Here is a 22,671-nt window from a genome sequence, read left to right on the forward strand (position 1 = left end):
TTTAGGGTCAAGCCAATTGAAGTTGAAATCCCCAAGAACTAGCAGCTCACTCTTCTCATTCAGAGAGGAAATGGAGCCAAGAAATTGGGTGATATCAGTCAGGGATTGTAGAGGGGCTATAGGGGGGCGGTAGATGCCAGCTAGCAAGATGGGCTTAGAAAAAGGGAGGCAGATTTTGCCAACTAGAGTTTCAATAGAGGGTGGGCTTGGGGGGCAATTTAACAGTGTATATTGTAAGTTGTCTGCAATATAAAATAACACCCCTCCTCCTCTCTTTGACCTATCTCTCCTAAAAATGGAGTATCCCTGAATGGCAATATGTGCATCAGGGGTTTTATGGGTTAGCCATGTTTCTGTAAGAACGATGGCTTTGGGTTTATGCATAAGGCACCATGCCCTTAGTTCATCCAGTTTGGGCAGCAGGCGCCGGAGATTTATATGGGCGACAGATAGCCCTTTTTGGAATTTAAAGGTGGAATTCTCAGGGGCATGGGACAGAGCTGAAATGGGAGGACCTGGGTTAGGTTCAATATCACCTGCTAAAGAGAGTAATAGTATGAGTAGAAATTTGGTTAGTTGTTTGCAAGTTGTAGATTTGTGGTGTTTGCCATTAGAGTGAGCGGTGGTTGGTGTGCTGGTTTTTAGAGTTCTCCACCAACATTCAGTAGATAGTGCAAGGATTTTGAGTAGTCCAGGGTGTATGGTGATGTTGGGTGTGGGCCAGGATGGAGGAGTTTGTAGTGGATAGAGGGAGTAACATCTCCATGAGGCCAGGAGAAAGAAAAAAGTTAAAATAAATAGCAGGTTCATGATGCCAGAGGTAGGCAGTGCTGCAAGGAGCTGTTGTGAGCAGAGTGAGTGTGAGCAGACTAACAGCAGGTGTGTGCCTGTTCCTTGTCAAATGTTTAGCTGTATTGCAATGCTAGAGTCAGTTCAGGGTTTCAGTGTATTGTGGTCAGAATGACCAATGAATTACATTTGGACCCACATGTAACACATGTCCTTATTGATTTTGTGTTTGTTTGTTTATTTGTACAGTTCTAAGAGTTGCATGTTTATTTTTCTTTGATTAACAAAAAGAGGCAGATTCTTTATTGACATTATGAAACAAATGTAATAAAATTAAGAGCCCAGTCCTTATTAATGTAATGTTTTTGTTTTATCTATAGGTTATTTGTGCAGTTATAAGATTTACCTGTGTGTTTTTTTTCTTTTTCTTGGATTAACAAAAAAAAGGCAGGGGGAGGCAAGAATCCCTTTTTTGACATACACACTTTAGTAGCTTGATATCAGAAAGTTAGCATACACAATGCAATCTTTGTGTTTAAATGCACTTAATGTTATTAGGATTTTGCCTGAAATCTTGTAAGTGATAGCAATCCCTTAATAAAAATTATATTTGATTAAAACAAAAAAAGGTGTTACTCAGCTGGCAATAGCCTATAATGATTTTCCATTATCAATAATTTGACAATATCTAATGCTGCTTAATGTTTGCGAGTTACCCCTTCATTTGCAATGATGCATGCAGGGTTTGTTATGTTATCTAAATCCTAAACGACTGATACAGATGGGGTAAAAAGAGCAATGGTTAAAAAGTCAGCATTGACATTCAAATGATCTGGCCCCTTGCTCTCTGGAGCTTGAGCTTTTAAAGTCTCACTTATCAGCCTATATTAGAAGATTGCAACAGTTCAACTTGTGTGATATGCAAATATTTATCTTCTCCATCAGAATTCTGTTCAAACAACAAAAGACACATATGGGATTAATCTCTCAGATGTTCCTTCAGAAGGCGATCTGCAAATATACACAAGGTAAGACTTTTTATATCCTCAAAGCAAAAAAAGATAAAATGTGTTTGTACCATTAAGAACTTGTTTTAAGTTACCATTTGTTACAAACCTGTGCCACATTTACTATACCGTGCTGCTCCATAAAACACCGTCCAACGCGATTTTAGTAAATGTCCTTTAAAGACCATTGAATGATTACTGAGACTTATACATATAGACCAAGTAGGATTTGTCGCGGGCAGGCAAGCCTCAGACAACACTCGTAAGATAATCAATATTATAGACCATGTTAACCTCACAGGAACCAAAGCAATACTCTTGAGCCTAGACGCAGAGAAGGCGTTTGATAGAATCGACTGGCTCTTCCTAGACCACACTATGCGTAAATTCGGCTTTAAAGACGCATATCTAGAAGGGGTCCGTAGACTCTACCAAGACCCGTCAGCAATGGTAAAATTACCAGGGGGCAGTCTCCAGAGATTTAATATTAAAAACGGCACAAGACAGGGATGCCCTTTATCCCCTCTCCTCTTTGCACTCACCATAGAACCCCTGGCGTCCACAATTCGAAACAATAGGGACATCCAAGGAGTAGAAATAGGACAAACACAATATAAGATATATCTATTCGCGGACGATATCATCTTAACACTCTCCCAACCCCAAATTTCCCTCCCCATTCTCCAAAAAGAACTCAAAGACTTCGGGAAAATATCAGGCTATAAAATTAATAGTGATAAATCCGAAGCGTTAAATCTAAACCTGCCAGAGCCAGAGGTGAAACTCCTCAAGCTAAATTTTAGCTACCGGTGGAGTTCCTCTTGTATCAAATATTTGGGAGTAAAGATACTGAGGAACTACCTCTCTCTGTACCAACATAATTACCCGCCCTTATTCCGGAAAATCAAACAGGATCTTGATAAATGGGAAGGATACCAAATATCATGGATCGGGAGAATGATCTCGGTCAAAATGAATATACTCCCCAGATTGTTATATTTCTTCCAGACTCTCCTGATCCACATCCCTGGCTCAGAACTGAAAACTATACAAAAACAGATCTTTTTTTTTTATTTGGCAGGGTAAAAAACCCAGAATCTCCAGGGCAGTTCTGCTTGCCTCAAGGGGGAGAGGGGGGTCTGGGAGTCCCAGACATTGAGATATTACCAAGCCACCCAGCTGAGACAGGTAGTAGTCTGGAACGCAAACCCGAGCCAATATTGCTGGCTAGATATAGAATCGCAATACGCCGGCACGCCTTCACTGCCAGCATGCCTTTGGTCCCTGAGCAGTGAAGATATGCAGACCAGCAAATTCAAATTGGGCCCAATGAAACACACATGAGAGATATGGACGAAATGCAAACTTAAATTTAAGCTTACGACCTCTAAATCTCAACTCATCCCAATTATTCGAAATCCCAAATTCCCGCCTGGTTGTGAGCCTAGACAATTTGACCAATTTACAGTTAAAAATATCAGAGCAGTTGCCGACCTCCTGAGCTTTGGGCAGTTCCTGAGTTACCATAGATTGCGAAACAAATATGAAATGGCAGGACTGAACGTCTTCAAATACCTGCAAATTAGACACTTTATCCAAACACTATCCCCAACGTTGGAATTTCCCCCTCTCACTAATTTCAAACGGCTGTGCAGGGAAACAGCCCACCAAAAAGGTCTCATAACACAAATTTACGCGGAACTGGAAAGGGCAACAGATGCCCCCAGCCATGATTTCATGCTGCATTGGGCAGCAGAATTGAACATAATTATAGACCGAGAGGACTGGGAAAGTATTTGGGAAGCAGCCTCAGGAACTTCCATATGTACCACAATCAAGGAAAATATTTATAAAATACTGTTCCGCTGGTATCTTACCCCAGTTAGAGTAAATCAAATCTACCCCCTGGCCTCCGATCTATGCTGGAGAGGCTGTGGACAAAAGGGAGAGACATGACACACATTTGGTGGACATGTCCGGAAATTCAGAAATACTGGGAAACCATACAGTCTATAATTAAAGAGGTCATAGGCCTCACCATACCTATTGATCCGCTGACCTACTTGTTGGCCAGGCCAATAAAGAATATTGACCGCCAACAAGGATATTAATCTCCTTCATACTCATGGCGGCTAGATGTGCGGTGGCCGCCTCATGGAAGTAGGTGTCTCCCCCCCCCCAAGCAAACAGTCAAGAAAAGAATCCAAGAGGTAATGCTCATGGAGCAACTATCAGCCTTCTTGAAAAGGACTACGGTTTCTTTCTACAAAGTATGGGCACCGTGGCTGATTCGTTCAGCAAATTAACCTTGTCCCAACCCCCCCCCCCCCCCCCCACAATTAAGGATAATCAGGTCAAAGGAGAGACTCCATAGGGGACACTGAGGAGGATGGGACATCCCCCCCCCCTCCCTTCCCCCCCCCCTACTACCCTCTCTATTTCTGTTTCCTTCCCCCCAATCTCACCCCCCTCGCTAGCCCCTACGGCCCGAGAAGAAGGGCCGGTGGCATGTTGAGACTGTGTCAAGGAAAAAGAAAAAATCCTGTATTAGGCTAAGATATAACTGTCACACTGTATGCTGTATCAATGCCTAATAAAAAAATTTGAAACAAAAAAAAGACCATTGAATGGTTCCATAAGGTGTTTTCCAACACGGACGGGGTCTTATGGAGTAGCACTTCTTGGTAAATATGGCCTACAATGTTTTGGGATTCAATATGAGGCATTTAGGCAATATTTTACTCCAGTAGGTTAATGAAAAGTAAAAACCTGATTTATGATTTTTACTACGAGCTCTGTGTATGTGAATGCGTATATATAGAGGGAGGGTGGGAACTGGGAGAGAAATGGAAGAGGGGGGAATCGAATTATATGTATTCTAAATACATTTAGTTCTACCCATGCTACATTGATGACCTATTTTTCATGGGACATGTGGTGGACAGAGGAGTTTGTCACATACCTGAACGCCCTAAGAAGGCCACTCTGTGTGATATAATCTATTATCCGTTCACTTCCTTGAAATGCAACTATTCAAAATTGACACACTCACTACCACTCTGTACAGAAGACCCATAGACTGAAACACTCTGTTCTTGTCTTCCAGTTTTCATCTAATACGACTCAAAAAGGGACACTCATATTCCCAACTCATTAGGTTTGTCTGTATTAGTATGATTCCACTTACCTCCAGAATTACTTGAATGTTATGGATGCTAGATATATAGAAAGGGAATACAACACTAGAGAAGTAAAAATGTCTGTTGAGCATGCATTTGCACTTGATAGAGTTAATCTGCTGACATCTAGCCACAAACAACGCAACAGCCTCTCACCGATTGTGAGCACATACCAAAACCTTGATTTTAAATAGAACCTGTATTTACGAAAACGTGCAGATTTTGGCATCTAACCCATACTCAAGGGATCCCTGCAGCATGCACTTTGCTTCTGTTGTAAGCGTGGAAAAAATCTGAGAGGTTTATTGGTCCAAAATGTCTCAAAATAGTTGGAACCTCCCAGATACAGTGGGAAACCTGGCGTATATTGATGTCTGAACTGTCACCTGTCACTACATGTGCACTTAAAGCTACTACACACATACCTATACAAGTAGGCGATATACAATATGCCATGACTTAACTGTACCTTCAAATCTGTAGTTTTCATACTTAAGTGTCTTCGTGGACCTTTTTGGTTGGCAAAACGAATTGTTCTTTTTAAAAAGAAACGCATCTTGGACCAACCTGTGGCTAAACGCTGGTTGGATAAAGCACATCAAATGCTTTAAAGAATATCCCTATCAAAAAAGTGGAGATACCACCCAAGGGCGGAGATGCACACACTAGATACCCGGTACCCTAAAGGCCTCGGTGTGTATCAAAACTTTGCGTTTTTCCTGTGAAGCATCTCCCCGCTTAAGTCACCCCCTTTTGACAGCGCCCCTTGACAGCGCCCCTTGTTCAGAACATTGGCCAGTATAATGTCATACAAAATTAAATGTATTGATAGTAATGTATAACTTACCCCCCCCCCCTTGGTGTTGTTGCCCATGAGTGTAGGAGAGTAGTCCGGGCATGACCCCGTCGCTACACATTGATTCAACAGTCGTTACAATTCTGAAATGAAACAGCCTGAATCTGGGATCCCACAGCTTGCCTTGTGTCAGAGGTTGGTCTTCTGCTTGAGTAGATCCCAGTGGCAGGAACAGCAGGGAGCGTGGTAGGGGTCACAAGCAGAGGTCAGAGGCAGGCGGCAGATAGCATAGTCGAGGTCACAAGCAACGTTCAGAAGCAGGCAGCAGATAGCGTAGTCGGGGTCACAAGTAAAGGTCAGCAACGAAGAGACAGGAACAGGTCAATAGCTATAGCAGCAGCAAACAGAGGAACCAAGCAGGAGCTGGGGAACCAGTATAAACAGGCACCGAGAGACAGGAAAGGGAAGTTTATATAGACACTGTGATTGGTAGAGCACAAGTGCAGAGGTGTCAGGTTTCAGGGTCTGGAATGTTCCTTGAGCGAGCTAACAGAGCATCAGCAATCCCGGTGGACAAATATAAACACTGCAGGCTAGAACAAGATATTGAGAGAGTGACAGCAATCCCGGTGGGCAAGCATGGGTACAGCAGGCTTAGAACATGACACCTTGGGAGCAACAAGTTAATCTGTCTACATCTGTGTATACTTATTTATTTTATAATGGGACATGGTGTCGACTCAAAACCAAAATAATTTAGACAGAGACAGAGCCAAAACCCCAAAAAGTTTGAGGCAAAACTAAAACACAGGATCAAATGAGTAATATTTATGACAAGGTATTTATTTTGTTTTGGTCCTAATTAATTCCTAGCCAGATAAAAGCTCACACATCAAAACACCATCTTGGTACCCAAGAAGCATTACATCAATTTAAAAGGCGTTTAAAACAGGTTATTGTAACCACAACTGAGCAACAATCTCAGTCCATGAAAAAAAAAAAAACTATGTGTGTACCATGCACTATCATGTACAATTGGTATGTTTTTCATATTTCCTAATTGCTCATGCACATTTTGATTGTAAATATAAAATGTGTCATCTAGTTCATGAACTAAAAATGAAAAGTAAAATGTAGTTTATTTAAATAAGTCATGGCTTGTTTCTTGCAACATCTATTTTTATAAAAAAAAACTGTAATTACAGACTAAAACGATTAAGAAAAGCAATTACAAATGCCTTGTTGTTCACATTAAGCAGCAGAACATTGAAAATCTAAATTGGGGAAAGTAAAAAAGAAATTCTAAGAAATATGGAATGGCTCTTACTCTGTGTGAGGGCTTTATCAACAAGCATACACAAAATGGTATTGTAAACTGTAAATTGTTATACGGCATGTGACAATATTACTAGAAGCTTTAAGCTATTTGAAACGTAACTTGGATCTTTTTTATACTGTTTTATATTAGGAAATACATATAGATTTACATCTCACTGCTGTTCATAGGTTTGTTCATTTGGGACTCTGTCAGCATAAGCAAGACAAAATAAGTCAGCATATGAGTTCAAAGCCCTTGGAAACAATCACAAAAATGTAAGTACAGTGTTATTTATTCAGTCGCTTGCCTTGGTCCATGGATATTTGATGATAGTGTAATGACAATCAAAACGTAATAAAAATAAATAGTCTTGTCCTATTCTAAAACAAAAAGCAGTTGGGCCTTAGGTCTCGTCCAGGGTGGCGCTGAGTGGGCGAGCGAGTGCGCGCTCACGCTGGATACGTTGCGACAATGCACGTGGCCTACTTAAGCGGGCGGGCGCACCTGCTCGGCGCTCAGCCGCTTGCCGAGCAAGCAAAATTGATTTGGCTGCTTGCAAGTGCGTCACGTGAGCGGTTCGCCCAATGCGGGCAAACCAGCTCCGTGACGTAGTGGCCGCGCCCCCAGACGCGTGCGCACCTAGCCGGCCAGGAATCGCCCGGCCGAGCAGGGCGCAGCGCTGAAGCGCCAGCGTGCCTGTTTCCACCCTGGACGAGGCCTTAGATTCAAAAGCAGTTTGGTCCAGCCTAACATATTCTGAGTGAGGCTCCAGCGCAATAATAAATCTGACCATAAGGGGTTTATTGGATTTGAACATTAACCCTTTGGTTCCTGAAGGGGTCGCGGCACTAGAGCCAATGCCCCTGTGGCATATCGCGATCACGTGACCGCTCCATAGAGCAATCGCATGATCGTGGCGTCACAACCAAGAAATGGTGAGTCCTCATCCTCCATTTTCCCTATATTTCAGATCAAATTCTGTGCTCCACAGTAGTAGTAGTGCAAGACACAATATCCCCTAGAAAACACTATAAGGGCATGACGTAGCCACTATGTCATGTGGCACCTAGAGTGCCAGAGGCAATGACGTAGTAGCTACGTCCTTGGTGCACCCAAAGAGTTCATGTTTTATTGTTTTTTTGTCACTGAAATTTTGTCTTTCCGCTATGGAGGCTACCTGTATACAAAGAAGTTGCCGGCTTGTTTGTTTCCAAAAACATGAGTTAAGTTATTTGCAATCTTAGGATAAAAGGCAAGAATTCCTAAACATAGAGATCTAAATGAAGAGGTTGAATTGTGCTGGAGAAGAGTTCAGCTCCATTAATTTAAATGGAGTTGAACTCTGTTCCAGTACGGGGAAGAAGTCTTCATGGCATATGGAGAAGAGACCACCATTGGAAAACTGTTTTGACGCTTACAACTGTTTTATACTGGATATGTCCTGTAGTTGTATGGAGTACAGTAACTTAACTTCTCTGTGTTACTTTCCGATGAGTGTTTTCTAATCACTAATTTGTAGTAATGTTGACCAATATTTTTGTCTATTATTACAGTAATAATTGCATTTGTTTAAAATGATTTACATGTTATGTTAAGCATGACATTTACCATTTAGCTTTTTATTTTGCCAGATGGTTGAAAATGCTTTTAAACAAAAAATATTTTAATTTCAGTCACCTGTATAAGTTTTATTCCAGGCCAACTTTGTCAGTGTCTGAAGGACATATTTTTTTGCTTCAGGGACAATTCACCCTGCCGGCTGTTGTGTGTGTGTGTGTGTGTGTTTGTGTGTGTGTATGTGTGTGTGTGTGTGTGTGTGTGTGTGTGTGTATATATGTAGACTAACACAAACAAAGAGTAGCGCTAAAATGTGTAGTTGAACCAGGTGTTGATAAACATGTGCATAAATAATAAATCAATGATAATTATTTTAAAAAATATATATAAATAAATAGTGCAACACCAAATATTAATATGAATATATTAAATGTAATAGAACCAAACACGTGAAATGAAAAGGATGAAAAGTCCAGATCAGGAACCAGTCTGTATGGGGAGGCAAATCTTCTTAATATGATCTCGCCAGATCACTGATATCTACAAAAAAAACAAAAAGAAAGAAGCGCCAGCTCCATAGCATAATACTGTAAAAATAGGAGGAATCTTTATTCATGCAGAGAGTGGTCACCAGGACCTATACTCACATAGTGGATAAAAACACAATCATTTGAGACAATCTGTAAGCAGCAGCGGGTCAGCGCAGATAGATGTAACAGGCAGGTGGCCAGGAACAATAGGTGTTGAAGTAAATAGTAAATAGGGGAGGACAGTCCACAATATACCTCTTGATGTAGTGGTGAAGAGTTGTTACGCCGGTGCTGCCCGCAGACCAAAACCGTCCCCTGAGCTGAAGGGGGAAGTGGTAATACACACACAAGCAGCAAAGGGAGCGTGTCCGGAGTGTGGTATTAAGCGTTGCCAGGCCAGATTTTGTAAGGTAGACAATACTTGCCGGTACCGGGTGTAGAAGTAGAATCGTGATTGTCACGAAGAGGTCAGGGGGCGGAGAGTGGAGGAAGGTCGAAGTCCAAGCCATGTTCGAGGGGAGTCAGAGAGTGCGTAATCCGAGGAGTGCCGAGGTCGAGAGCCAAAGGGGGTGGTCGTACGAGCCATGTCAGAACCTGTGAAATCACCAAGAGTACACAGAGTAACATCCATGCATAGACTATGTCGAGTGAAGACTGAGAGTACAGGGAAGCTAGATAAAGCAGGGAGGTCCAATCAGGAACGGGGGCAGGTCAGGAGGAACTGCAGGATGACTCTCCGGATTGGTGCAGTCATTACAAGCCAGGTGGATCTTAGTCTTGCAGTGAGTACGCCCACGCGGCATGCGGACGGAGCCGGAGGGCAGGAAGAAGAGTGTGCACTGTGCGCGTGCTCCGTAAGGCGCGTGTGCGCGCAACCCGTGCCAGAGGGCACTTCATGCGTGCGTGCTGGGAGAAGGGAATGCGCCCGGCGCTGTGGAGGGGGAATAGCGGTAGAATCGCCGAGGGGGGTAATGCGGCGGTGGCCGAGAAGAGAGCCGCGGAGGCCGGTAAGGCAGAGTTGCGCCGTCCGTCCAGGGTCTCCCTGAAGGTAGAGAGTGTTCTGTGTGGGGGATGCAGGGGACGCCGATTCCTAACAAGAGTGCACCACAACGTAACTCCCACCAGCTTGTAGAGTATATAATACAGTACCCTCCTGTAGTGATACAAAATGTCCACACTGGGTTCTCAGTAGCAACAGCTGGATGGAGAAGCTGCTGTGAATCGCGGTGTTCGCAGCAATGGCGGCACCACGAGAAGTAGGAGGAGACACACATACATACATACACACACACACACAGATACACACACACACAGATACACACACACAGATACACACACACACACACACACACACACAGATACACATACACACACACACACACACACACACACACAGATACACACATACACACACACAGATACACACACACACACACACACACACAGATACACACACACACACACACACAGATACACACACACACACACACACACACACACACACACACACACACACACACATACATACAGATACACACACACACACACATACAGATACACATAGCTGCAAACTAATTGAGCAGGCTGGACTCCTGATTGCACATGGAGTTTTAAAAGTCAGGAAGTGACTACACACAGAGAGAGACTGCTTTTCCTCAGAGAATTGGGAGAGAGACAGAGATCTCCCCAGCAAGGTGAAGCTGGATGACGCCTAGGTTTGAATCCCAGAAGGAAGAATGAAGGATGCAAGACTGAAGAAGGGATGTCCTATCCATGAAGTTGGAACTACAGAGGAGGGATTCTCTGAACTCTCGCAGGGTCCAGAGGGAAATACCTGGAGCCCCAACAATTACAGATAAGAGACTTTCTTATTGAACTTTGTATATAATAGGGCAAGTTTTGGGGCTTGCAACCAGCTTAGCTGGCGGCATGGTTAGAAAGGGCTGGAGTGGTATAGTTAGTCTCCTATGAGGAGTAGGTGTTTATTTTATTATTTATTTTGCCTTAAAGGGCCGGTGGGCCTGTTAGTGTATATTTTAATCCTGTAAATAAACCCTGTGTAGAAAAATTCAACATTTCCTGCCTTACACTGGGACTAAAAGATCCTACAACTTGATGTGGGCATCACTATATAAATCTATATATAGCCAATAAAGAATATCACTTATGAGCACATTTACATGTCTTAGACAGGCCTACAACCCTGCCTTTTACCATTATCACCTAGCATACAGTGCTTCCACTGCATCAAGGGATTCTGGGAAATGACATGCAAATGGGCACACAATGTGTCACCGTTTGCCTGAAATCCATTTTTACACGGAACCCTTATAAGCAGATAGATAGATAGATGAAAAGTTCCAATCGCGCAGATTGTCATAGGTATAATCAGTTCAAAGATATCTTTTACATTGTTATACACATACAGACATTTCTTCCTGTGTTTCGTTTTACTGGAGAAGTAGTGGTTGGTTGTATTATTTTCATACTGATGGGATGACCAATTTTTCAATTAACCAACACAGGCACATACACAGGTATAAATATATCTGTATAACCCTGATGAAGTCTACATAGGATGAAATGTGTAGGGTTCCTTGAGTATATATACCTGTATGCTGTATATGTATTTCTTATGATCTACCCTTTTAATACAAGTTCGAAGGAAGCTCTATTGTTTGGAGCGTGATTATTGCCATATATTTACACCTTACACTTTCCCTAATTGCTGACTGCGGCTTCTCCTCAGTGACGTCACAAGCAGTCCAGCTGGGAAGTGAGTGAAGGGTGCGGTGTTTGGCAGATCACCTGTGGTGCTTTGGAGCACTCTCTTTCTGGTGCATGGGCGGGCGTCTCAGTGAAGGTGAGCCAAAGGAATCTGCCATCCGGTGAGGTGTTATTCCCTCAAGACATCGGGACCAGAGAGACGCGGTGTCCGGCAGAGCCTATGGAAGTCTGCCATCCGGTGAGGTGCTGTCGGTTCCAGGCCAGTGTCCAGTGGAGCATCAAATGAGAGGTGGAGCACTCATTATCTGGTGTATGGCGGCCGGTCCACGATTGCGATCTAACGGAGGTCTGTAAACCGATGTGGTAACAATGTTATCCTTGAGATCAGTAAAGTACGGAGTACAGCGGCACATCCTGAGGAGATCTGAGTGCAGTTTGTCCGGTATGTGAGTGAATTGTCCAATGTTGGCATTCTTTTAGAATTTCATAGCCAAGTAAAGCACAGAGGACTCTTTAACCACAGTCCCTCCAGCGTGAAGGGGTTAGTGAACTCCAGAGGTGACGGACAACGCTACCCTTGAAGAAAAGCTGCTGATACTTGCCATATTGCTCGCTTTGGGACACTAAGCGACAGGTACTTGATCTGTTTGTTATATCAATAGTCACAGAGAAGAAATTAACCCACTTAAATGTTGCTCCACACTATTGAATTTCTTGCAATCTTTTATTGACTTTTTAAACAGTATGCATCTTTCAAGTTCCAGTGACTTGGACTCTGTAGGTGCCGGCAAAGACGTTTCACTTCACAAATATAATGCAGCAGCACACCAAACAACAGCTTCTGCTGCCGTCCCTCCCGCTGGCATCACCCTCACCCGCCCCAAAATGTGTCACTCTAGGCCATGTCTAGGTTTTGTAGTGCATAATTCAGGAATGGGGAAAACTATTTATTTAAAAAAATATTGAGATAAGGCAGAATCCAACAGTTTAATAAACCAGGGTTTAATTAGCCGGAGCCAACAGTAAATCACACAGTACAGAGCAGCACACCAATACGTTACCGGCACATGGGGTTCCCATCTTTAGCATAGTCCACAGGATGTAGGCAGGTACAAGAAAATGCCCATACATGGGCTTCCCCCTCCCCAGTCATACAATGCTTGATACAGTCCCAGATCTTACAGCTCTCTTGCAGAGAAAGTCCAGATTTAACCCATAGCGCCTGAGACTTAAGAGCAGTATCATTGCTTTCACAAAGTAAAAACACCATACAAGGTAGAAAAGTGCAAAACCTGGGTGTAACAGATGTTAAAACCAGAGACAGAACATGAAACACAGACAGAGCTCAGTGCACATCCAGTGAAACCTGTACACGGTACAGTGCCTAAATATATACAGTAGAGGCAACGTTTATTCTAACATTTGCTGTAAACTAGCCGGGTTACATTCTGGGTATGTGCTGGGTATGTTCTGGGCTAGTTTGAGGCACGTTTAAGGCATTTCTGCATTGACTAACGACCCATAGGATTAACACAGCAGGGATCCCTGGCAGTCCAATTCAGTTTGAATGGGACAGCCAGGGACCCCCGCTGTTAATCTGATAGGCCATTAATCAATGCAGAAATGCTGGGGCTAGTTTAAGGAAAGTTTAAGGAAAGTTTAAGGCATGTATTCAGAATGTACCTGGGTGTACCTGGGTCTTTTGGGGAATTGCCACTGGTTTTTGTTCGAATAAGAGTTGCCTCTACTGTATGTATAGATATCTATTAAATAAAATGGTCTTTTAGTTTAACATTTTGGCCAAAGTGTTGTAAGCCCCTGAGCCACTGCACGGCAGACCACATCTCAAGGGTCCCTAACACTAATATAAATTCTTAACCTGTGCATTACCAGGAAGAATGATTTATATTAAATCTGTCAAAATTAGTTGCATAGTTCTAAGTCTGATTGAAGCTTTTATTAACCTGTACATTACCAGGAAAAGCACTCTGTATTAGATTTGTCACAATCATACTGCAAGCAAGCAAGTTCCCCTGAGAGTGGGAGATGCTATGGAGTTAGCTTTTAACCATTTAAATGTGGTACGGGTGAGCTTCAATTACGTAGGAGGTTGCCACCCTCCAATCAGCTAAGACCAGCTGAACAAGAATTGTAAAACATACAGGACACCTACAAGCACTCCCCCGTGACACTTATATGCTTATATATATGTTGTGGTTATTTTGGGGGTTCAATATGAGCTTGTAGGTGTCCTGTATGTTTTACAATTCTTGTTCAGCTGGTCTTAGCTGATTGGAGGGTGGCCTTTTGAATTGATTTGGTCATTGTTTTTTTTTTTAATGTTTGATTTAATGTTAATGTATATTCAATTCTTTATATTCAGGACTGATACAGTGCAGTCTGATTATACTCTATGTTCACGTATAGTGCAGTCTTGTGCATCTACTCCGCATCAGTGTATAATGCGGACAGGTTATACGCTGAGACTACACTATGCACTGACACGAAGTATAACCTCACTGCACTATACATGGACACAGAGTATAACCAGACTGTATTGGTGCAACTCCAGGTAACTTCTGCATCAAGCACTGCGCTAATGCCTTCCGGTAGCACAGCACCCTTCAGGTGGCGCGCTATTAGTGCCCCACCACTGAGCCAAAATGCCCTACCTCAGTCTAAATCATAGCTACGTCCCTGCTAACAACTACTACAGTATGCTCTTAAATCAGCAAACTATCATTGTCTGAAATTGCTGCAAATACTGTAACTTTAAAGACCATTCAATATTTAGGGAGTTATTTACTAAACTATGAGTGCCAATCGGAGCATTATCACACAGAAACTCCTATTAAAGCCAACAGTCATTTCCATGCGATAGAGCTCAGATCTGCCCTGTTGCAGTTTAATGTTAAACTCCCTTTGTATTAACAATGAAATATGTTACCATAAAGCAATGTTTATTCACCATTCACTCAGTTTTCCAAGGAAAAGGTATGGCCTGGTACCATATCTTGTGAAATAATTGTTGTACATTCAGCATGTCTGAATCTAATATGTTTTACTGAAACTCTTGAGGGAATCTTTTTTTGTTCAATTATAAATGTGGTTAATATTGCATTTACAAGTCTGTGAAGTAACACTGCACTCAGAGTTACGAAAAATCAATTTGGAAGTTTTGCAAACTTTTTAATTTACAAATCAACCTGGTGATTACAAGTCACTCTTATTCAAGCACTTAATAGAAATAGGGAGAAGCTTGTGGGGAGCGCAGATGTCACCATATGTGGGGAAAGAAATATATATAGTGTAGTATGTTCTACAAAATAAACAATCAATTCAAAGAATCACGATTGGGAACTCACAATTTCCCAGTGAAAAATCAGCAGTGGGTATAGTATTAAAGACTCGGTCAGTGTGAAGTATACTATGTCACCATATGTGGGGAAAGAAATATATATAGTGTAGTATGTTCTACAAAATAAACAATCAATTCAAAGAATCACGATTGGGAACTCACAATTTCCCAGTGAAAAATCAGCAGTGGGTATAGTATTAAAGACTCGGTCAGTGTGAAGTATACTTAATACTATACCCACTGCTGATTTTTCACTGGGAAATTGTGAGTTCCCAATCGTGATTCTTTCAATTGATTGTTTATTTTGTAGAACATACACTATATATATATTTCTTTCCTTACATATGGTGACATCTGCGCTCCCCACAAGCTTCTCCCTACAATCAACGACAGGAGGAACTGGATCTTCTCCTTAGAGGGTTGAGCTGCGAAGTTCACTATTTTTTGATTATTCACTTATATTTAATGAGCACTTTTTTATAAAAGGTTTATTATTCACAAGTTTATATTTATCGCACCTCTATTAGAAGCGCCTCACAACCCTTTTTTTGCACTTAATAGAAATAGTTAGAGAATAAAAAACAAGGGGCACAAAAATAGCTAAATATTCCTTATGAATTTAAAATGATGCAAACATGTATAAATGACACTCACAATTATTCAAAAAAAAGTGTGTATAGTCTCCTGATAAGGAGTATGCACTCCCACTGGGATCTCTGACTGTTGGATTGCTCTGCCCTTCCCTCTGTTATAGTGTGCTTTGAAAAATTAATTCTCCCGGTACTGGTAACTGTGCCGCGGGTCCGGAACCTCCAGTTGTGGGAACGATGTTAACTGCTGTGTAGTTGTCTCTTGAGGTGAGGTCTGTGGTGTCCTACACAGGGAAAGTGTATATTCCTTAAAGATCTTCGGAGTGCTCCTGTTATCCGAACCATGAGTACTTGTGATAGTATCCAATAAGGAGGCGATAACACGCGGGGAACGCTGGGCCAGTCCCTTGTGTGACAAGGGTCTTATGTGGTGTCCTTTGTGTTGCAAAGAAAAAGCAACCCCCTTATTTTTAGGAACCGCCACATTCTCTTCATTCAGTGGGTCACTGGAGATGTATTCCTAAATGAAACCAACAAATTAAAATATTTCCAAAATCTCGATTTTCTTGAAGTGGCCAGAATTAAAAATAGTTTTAACTAGAAGGGTGGGACACATGTTCATGGATAGGCAGAGTCCTTATTTAGGAAGCAAAGTGTTCTCTTTAATGTGATAAGCAGGAGTACCATTGGCTGGGGTAGCGGGAGGCGTGAGTATATGGTAGGGATGGAGTGGTAGTAAGCAAAAGGAGGGCAGAGTCGGCTTTAAGGCCTGAGTGAGAAAAGGGGGTGAATGGAGGTTAATGTGAGGTAAAATTGAGGTGGGAGGGTTAGTGTGAGCAGGGGGAGGCATTGTGTGTATTTGGAAGGACAAGCAGTATTTGCTACTGGCAGCCCTTCCTGTTTCAGTACTTAGACCTTATAGTGCTCTAATGATGTACCTGATATGTCATGGGTCGTGGCACACCTGAGCTCCCTCCACTTCCATCTCCAGCATCCGGGGCCTACCTGCCTGCCTGCATCAGGTAATCTCCCTGCAGCGATTATATGAGGCGGAAGTGCTGCAGGTCCGGTGGCAATCTGATGCCGCTGGACCCCTTGCACTGTGAAGATTACACCTTTTTAGTTCTAATGGCTAGGAACATGTTTCAAGAAACATTTAGACTGTTATCGTTGGGTTTATTGTGTATCATTCATTGATAATCATAGAACATAAAAACGAGGCACTGCACATTATGTGAAAAGAATGCACTTGAACAAAGTTTGTTTTATATACTACATTTTGATCCGTGTAGATTCTGCTGCTTTATCTCTCAGATATATATATATATATATATATATATATATATATATATATATATATATATATATATATACACACAGTGGTTGACAAATCACCAAAAAATCTACTGCTTGGGCCAATATTTACTCGCCCGGGGGTTAAATCCACTCGCCCGGGGCGAGCAAATGTATAGGTTTGTCGAACACTGTATATGTATATATATATATATATATATATACATGTAGAGGTATCAATACCGTGTTAGCCGAGCTTCAATAATCAAAAAATAAATAGATGATACCGTTCTGTGGCTAACGAAATGCTTTTATTTGTGCGAGCTTTCGAGATACACTGATCTCTTCTTCCGGCGATGTTACAATGAACACACAAACATACACACAATGGTAGTTTGTTATTAAAAAAAAATGTAAAACCTGCCAATGAACTGCTGGGGATTTTCATTGATAAATATCACTTTTGCCAATTTTGGACCAACAGATGATGGTTCATGCCTCAAATAATGTAAACAGTCACTTTAACCCCTTCAATACTGAATGAGCTGCAGTCCAACACACAGAAATTGTAATAACCAAATATACATCTTTTTATTGTTCTGATGTACTATTTTTTGTATTTATTTCATATACAGTATGACTATTTCTGAAAAGAAGCTTCTCTAGGCATATTAAATTTAAAAACAAACAGGGGTAAAACTTATTGTATGCTGCTCCCACATTTTCTTTGGCAATTTTTTTAACTGGTGCATGGAATATGGGAATCTTGCTATGGTTGAATCTGTTTTCATTTAACTTACTGTTTAATTTCAACCACCTTAATATTTTTCTCATCAATACAAATGAAGGTTTAGAAAATATATTTTACAGCATTCAGCTGGACATTAACCAAGTTGCTTAGCAGCCGCAGGATAACGCTGATCAATAAAGCTCTTGATTTCTAAAAAGCCTCTGTACGGTATGAACGAAAAAGTATGTTCAAGCAGTGCTAATGAGGAATGGAAGGTTGTTGGAGTTTAAATAAATCGACTTGACATCAGACATATAGAAAGGTTATAAATTACATGGAAATGAAGTCCTCTGCTGGAAGGACTAACATTTTACTGCATTTACATTTAAGACTCATGCAGAAGTGAAAAGGTTAAGTTCTATACACTTATAATGATACCTGTTATATACCTGTTATATTTTAGTTTATTATAGAAGCTTCGACTACAGAAATTAGTTTTAACTACTACCTTATTTAACGATTATCCAAAAATCCTCTTTTAAACTCTACATACCCCAGAACCCCGTTAATATATATGATCTGTTACAACAGATTCAGGCATTGTTATGAAATGCTCAGGTGGCAAACATGGTTACAGTTTTTATTAGGTACCGCAGTAGTCTGTTAGTTTGGTTACAATTGAACAGGAACAGGTTGGTGGTAGCAACATGGCCCCATAACACACCTCTGTAACCACCCAAACTCATGTTTGCCATGTGCTTAAATCAACATTCATCACCTGCAAGATACCATAAAATAGTCTCTTTCTGACATGCATACTGCGTGCAGGCATCTAGTCTTATGTGACATATTTTTTCTGGTGTATTTGTCTGTGCTGATGTCTCCACCTGAAAAATTATTTTGGCGAATGGTCTTTGAGGTAGTCACCTTAACCTTTCACCAATGTAATCCTATAGATTTTGGACCATGTCTTATCCATTTATTTTAGCAATCATAAACTCCACAAAAACAATATTCTGGAAGATGTATTTCTGTATTTGATGTCATGACTTTTTAGGACCTTTCTGAAGAGCGTAGAAATGTTATGCTGACTTTTTCTCTTGTTGTTCGACAATAAAATACCACTTACAATTTTAATCCATTTAGTCACGTAATGAACTGCAGAACCCTCCAGCATTGTAGGAGTCTAAAAGAAAACACTATCAACAAAAAGCACTTGGCAGTGAGACCGTATACATGTGTAGGAGTTTTGTTGTTGGGAAACAACCAGTCCACTTAAATATCTCTTTATTTGTCCTAATTTTGTCTCCAGGGAAAAAAAATGTGTCTTCAAGTCTCTGAAGCACATTTTAGATGTAACAATTACTTTGGTATTCCCCATGGAAACAAACAAAATATCTCCTTATTTTCATTACTATTCCTTAATTATTTCTAAGTTGTACAAAGAAGGCAGTGTTAGTGCAAATTAACAGGCTAAATGATCAAATACACAGTATATCCTTCTTTTTTTATTTCAAGATTCACTGGTCACCTGATTTTCTTTGGGTCACTCTAGATGTATCTTCACTATATTCTATTATTTCACATGCACAAGGTATTTCAGCCACGAGACACTTTTTAGATTTAGATCCATCACTATCACCTTTACACAATGCTTTTTTACTTGATTGTATACACTTTCTGCTCACACATAATTATTTTTTATTTTCTGGCACTTACTACCTCCAGACACGTGGGACCGCAATGGGTACCTGCTTCGCACCTTCTTATGCGAATCTTTTCATGGGTTGGTGGGAAGCGACCCACGTGTTTGGAAATAGTAATCCTTTTCGGCACCACATACACTTCTACCGCCGCTTCATTGATGACTTATTGATCATCTGGAGCGGGACGGTGGAAGAACTGCAATTGTTTATCAATTTCATTAACACCAACACGTTTAATCTACACTTCACATCACACCATCACTCCACCTACATTGTATTGTATTGTATTGTATGTCTTTATTTATATAGCGCCATTAATGTACATAGCACTTCACAGTAGTAATACATGTGGTAATCGAATAAATAACAGATCATGGGAATAAGTGCTTTAGACAAACATAACATTAAGGAAGAGGAGTCCCTGCCCCGAGGAGCTTACAATCTAATTGGTAGGTAGGGAGAACGTACAGAGACAGGAGGAGGGAGTTCTGGTAAGTGCGTCTGCAGGGGGCCAAGCTTTATGTATCATGTTTTCAGAATGTTCACAGTGCTATTCGTATGCTTCTTTAAGCAACTGTGTCTTAAGGTGGGTCTTAAAGGTGGATAGAGAGGGTGCTAGTCGGGTACTGAGGGGAAGGGCATTCCAGAGGTGTGGGGCAGTCAGTGAAAAAGGTTTAAGGCGGGAGAGGGCTTTAGATAAAAAGGGGATAGAAAGAAGACATCCTTGAGCAGAACGCAAGAGTCGGGGTGGTGCATAGCAAGAAATTAGGGCTGAGATGTAAGGAGGGGCAAAAGAGTGTAAAGCTTTAAAAGTGAGGAGAAGAATGGAGTGTGAGATGCGGGATTTGATTGGAAGCCAGGACAGGGATTTCAGGAGGGGAGATGCTGAGACAGATCTAGGAAAGAGTAGAGTGATTCTGGCAGCAGCATTTAGGACAGATTGTAGGGGAGACAGGTGAGAGGCAGGAAGGCCGGACAGCAGGAGGTTACAGTAATCAAGATGGGAGAGAATGAGGGCCTGAGTCAGAGTTTTAGCAGTCGAGCAACAGAGGAAAGGGCGTATCTTTGTTATATTGCGGAGGAAAAAGCGACAAGTTTTAGAAATGTTTTGAATGTGAGGGGCGAATGTGAGAGAGGAGTCGAGTGTGACCCCTAGGCAGCGTGCTTGGGCTACTGGGTGGATGATCGTAGTTCCAACAGTAATGTGGAAGGAGGTAGTAGGGCCAGGTTTGGGAGGAAGTATGAGGAGCTCTGTTTTAGCCATGTTGAGTTTAAGGCGACGGAGGGCCATCCAGGATGATATAGCAGAGAGACATTCAGAAACTTTGGTCTGTATAGCAGGTGTAAAGTCAGGTGTTGAAAAGTATATTTGTGTGTCGTCAGCATAGAGGTGATATTTAAACCCAAAAGATGTTATTAGGTCACCTAGAGAGAGTGTGTACAGAGAAAAGAGAAGAGGTCCCAGGACAGAGCCCTGGGGTACCCCACAGAGAGATCAATAGAGGAGGAGGAGGTGTTAGCAGAAGAGACACTGAAAGTACGATGGGAGAGGTAGGATGAGATCCAGGATAGAGCTTTGTTCCGAATACCAAGAGTATGGAGAATGTGAAGGAGAAGAGGGTGGTCCACGGTGTCAAATGCTGCAGAGAGGTCGAGTAATATGAGCAGAGTGTAATGACCTCTGTCTTTGGCAGCATGGAGGTCGTCAGTTATTTTAGTGAGGGCTGTTTCCGTGGAGTGAGCAGTGCGGAAGCCAGATTGTAGAGGGTCTAGGAGAGAATAGGTGTTGAGAAAATGGAGCAAGCGAGAGAATACAAGACGTTCAAGGAGTTTAGAGGCAAAAGGCAGGAGGGAGACAGGTCGATAGTAAGAAAGACAGGTAGGGTCAAGCTTGCTGTTTTTGAGTAATGGTATGACTGTTGCATGTTTGAAGGAGGATGGAAAGGTTCCAGAGCAGAGGGAGGAGTTAAAAATGTGTGTGAGCGTAGGGATTATAGTAGGAGCAAGAGGTTTTAGGAGATGGGAGGGAATACATGATTTGAAACTTTACGTAGGTTTGGACCAACGGATTCACACTGACATTTTCCGCAAGGATAACGCTAAAAATACCTTGCTACATGCAGGCAGTGCACATAGCCGTAGTCTCATTAAAGGGATACCCTATGGGCAATTCATTCGCCTTAGGAGGAATTGCTCTAACTTAGAAGATTTCCATAAAAGATCAATTGAGCTAACCCATCGTTTCCTTGCTAGAGGATATACAAAAACCAATCTTCAAGAAGCATATCAAAATGCCCTTCAACAAAATAGAGAGGGGATGATATGTAGATCAATAGAACAAGCTAATAATAGATACAATGGTAGTAATATCTCTAGAGAGACAACAAGCACAAACATGGACACCCCATATTTCATTACGAAATATAGTAGGCAAGCTGAAGCAATTCGAAATATTGTAAATCAACATTGGTCTATATTAACTATTGACCCCTTACTTAGAAGCATTACCACCACGAGACCTAGATTTGTCTTTCAAAGATTACAAACAATAGGAAATATAGCAGCCCCTAGTGTAATCAAAAAGAATATACCAATTACAAAAAAAGAATTTTTCCCAAGACTAAAAGGATGTTTTGCATGCGGGCGTTGTAAAATTTGCAAATACTGTATGTCACAAAATCTACAGTTTTACTAACATTGACAGTACTAGATCCTATAACATTCCCATGTTCATGAATTGTAGAACAGAGTTTGTGATCTACATGCTGACTTGCGGTTGTCAAAAGAAATATATAGGTCTAACGACACGCATGTTTAAATTGAGAATTCTCGAACATATGCGATTAATCCTCAAAAAAGATGAGATACATCCTGTATCAAAACATTTTAGTGTATGCCAAGATGGGTCTTTAACTAACTTTAGATGCATAGCCATCGAACAAGTTCCCATACATTACAGGGGCGGAGATAGAATTACCACACTTTACCGTAGGGAGGCCCACTGGATTTTTACACTCGATACATTAATTCCTAAAGGGTTGAATACAGAATGGGACCTTAAATATTTTCTTTAATACGTATATTACTCAAG

At 41.5% G+C, this 22,671-nt stretch overlaps 1 protein-coding gene across 1 annotated transcript in view; it reads left to right on the forward strand.

The window, feature by feature from the left end:
* The window catches only part of FIG4 (FIG4 phosphoinositide 5-phosphatase), a 380,709-nt gene that overhangs the window by 322,167 nt on the left and 35,871 nt on the right, over positions 1-22,671 (forward strand). Inside the window, exons 22-23 of the mRNA XM_075595029.1 lie at positions 1,735-1,817; positions 7,278-7,364. Of these exons, the coding sequence (XP_075451144.1) occupies positions 1,735-1,817; positions 7,278-7,364 (170 nt within the window). The remainder of the gene's footprint in view (positions 1-1,734; positions 1,818-7,277; positions 7,365-22,671) is intronic.

The sequence above is a fragment of the Ascaphus truei genome, chromosome 4, assembly GCF_040206685.1.
Source record: "Ascaphus truei isolate aAscTru1 chromosome 4, aAscTru1.hap1, whole genome shotgun sequence".
In the NCBI taxonomy this organism is placed as follows: Eukaryota; Metazoa; Chordata; class Amphibia; order Anura; family Ascaphidae; genus Ascaphus; species Ascaphus truei.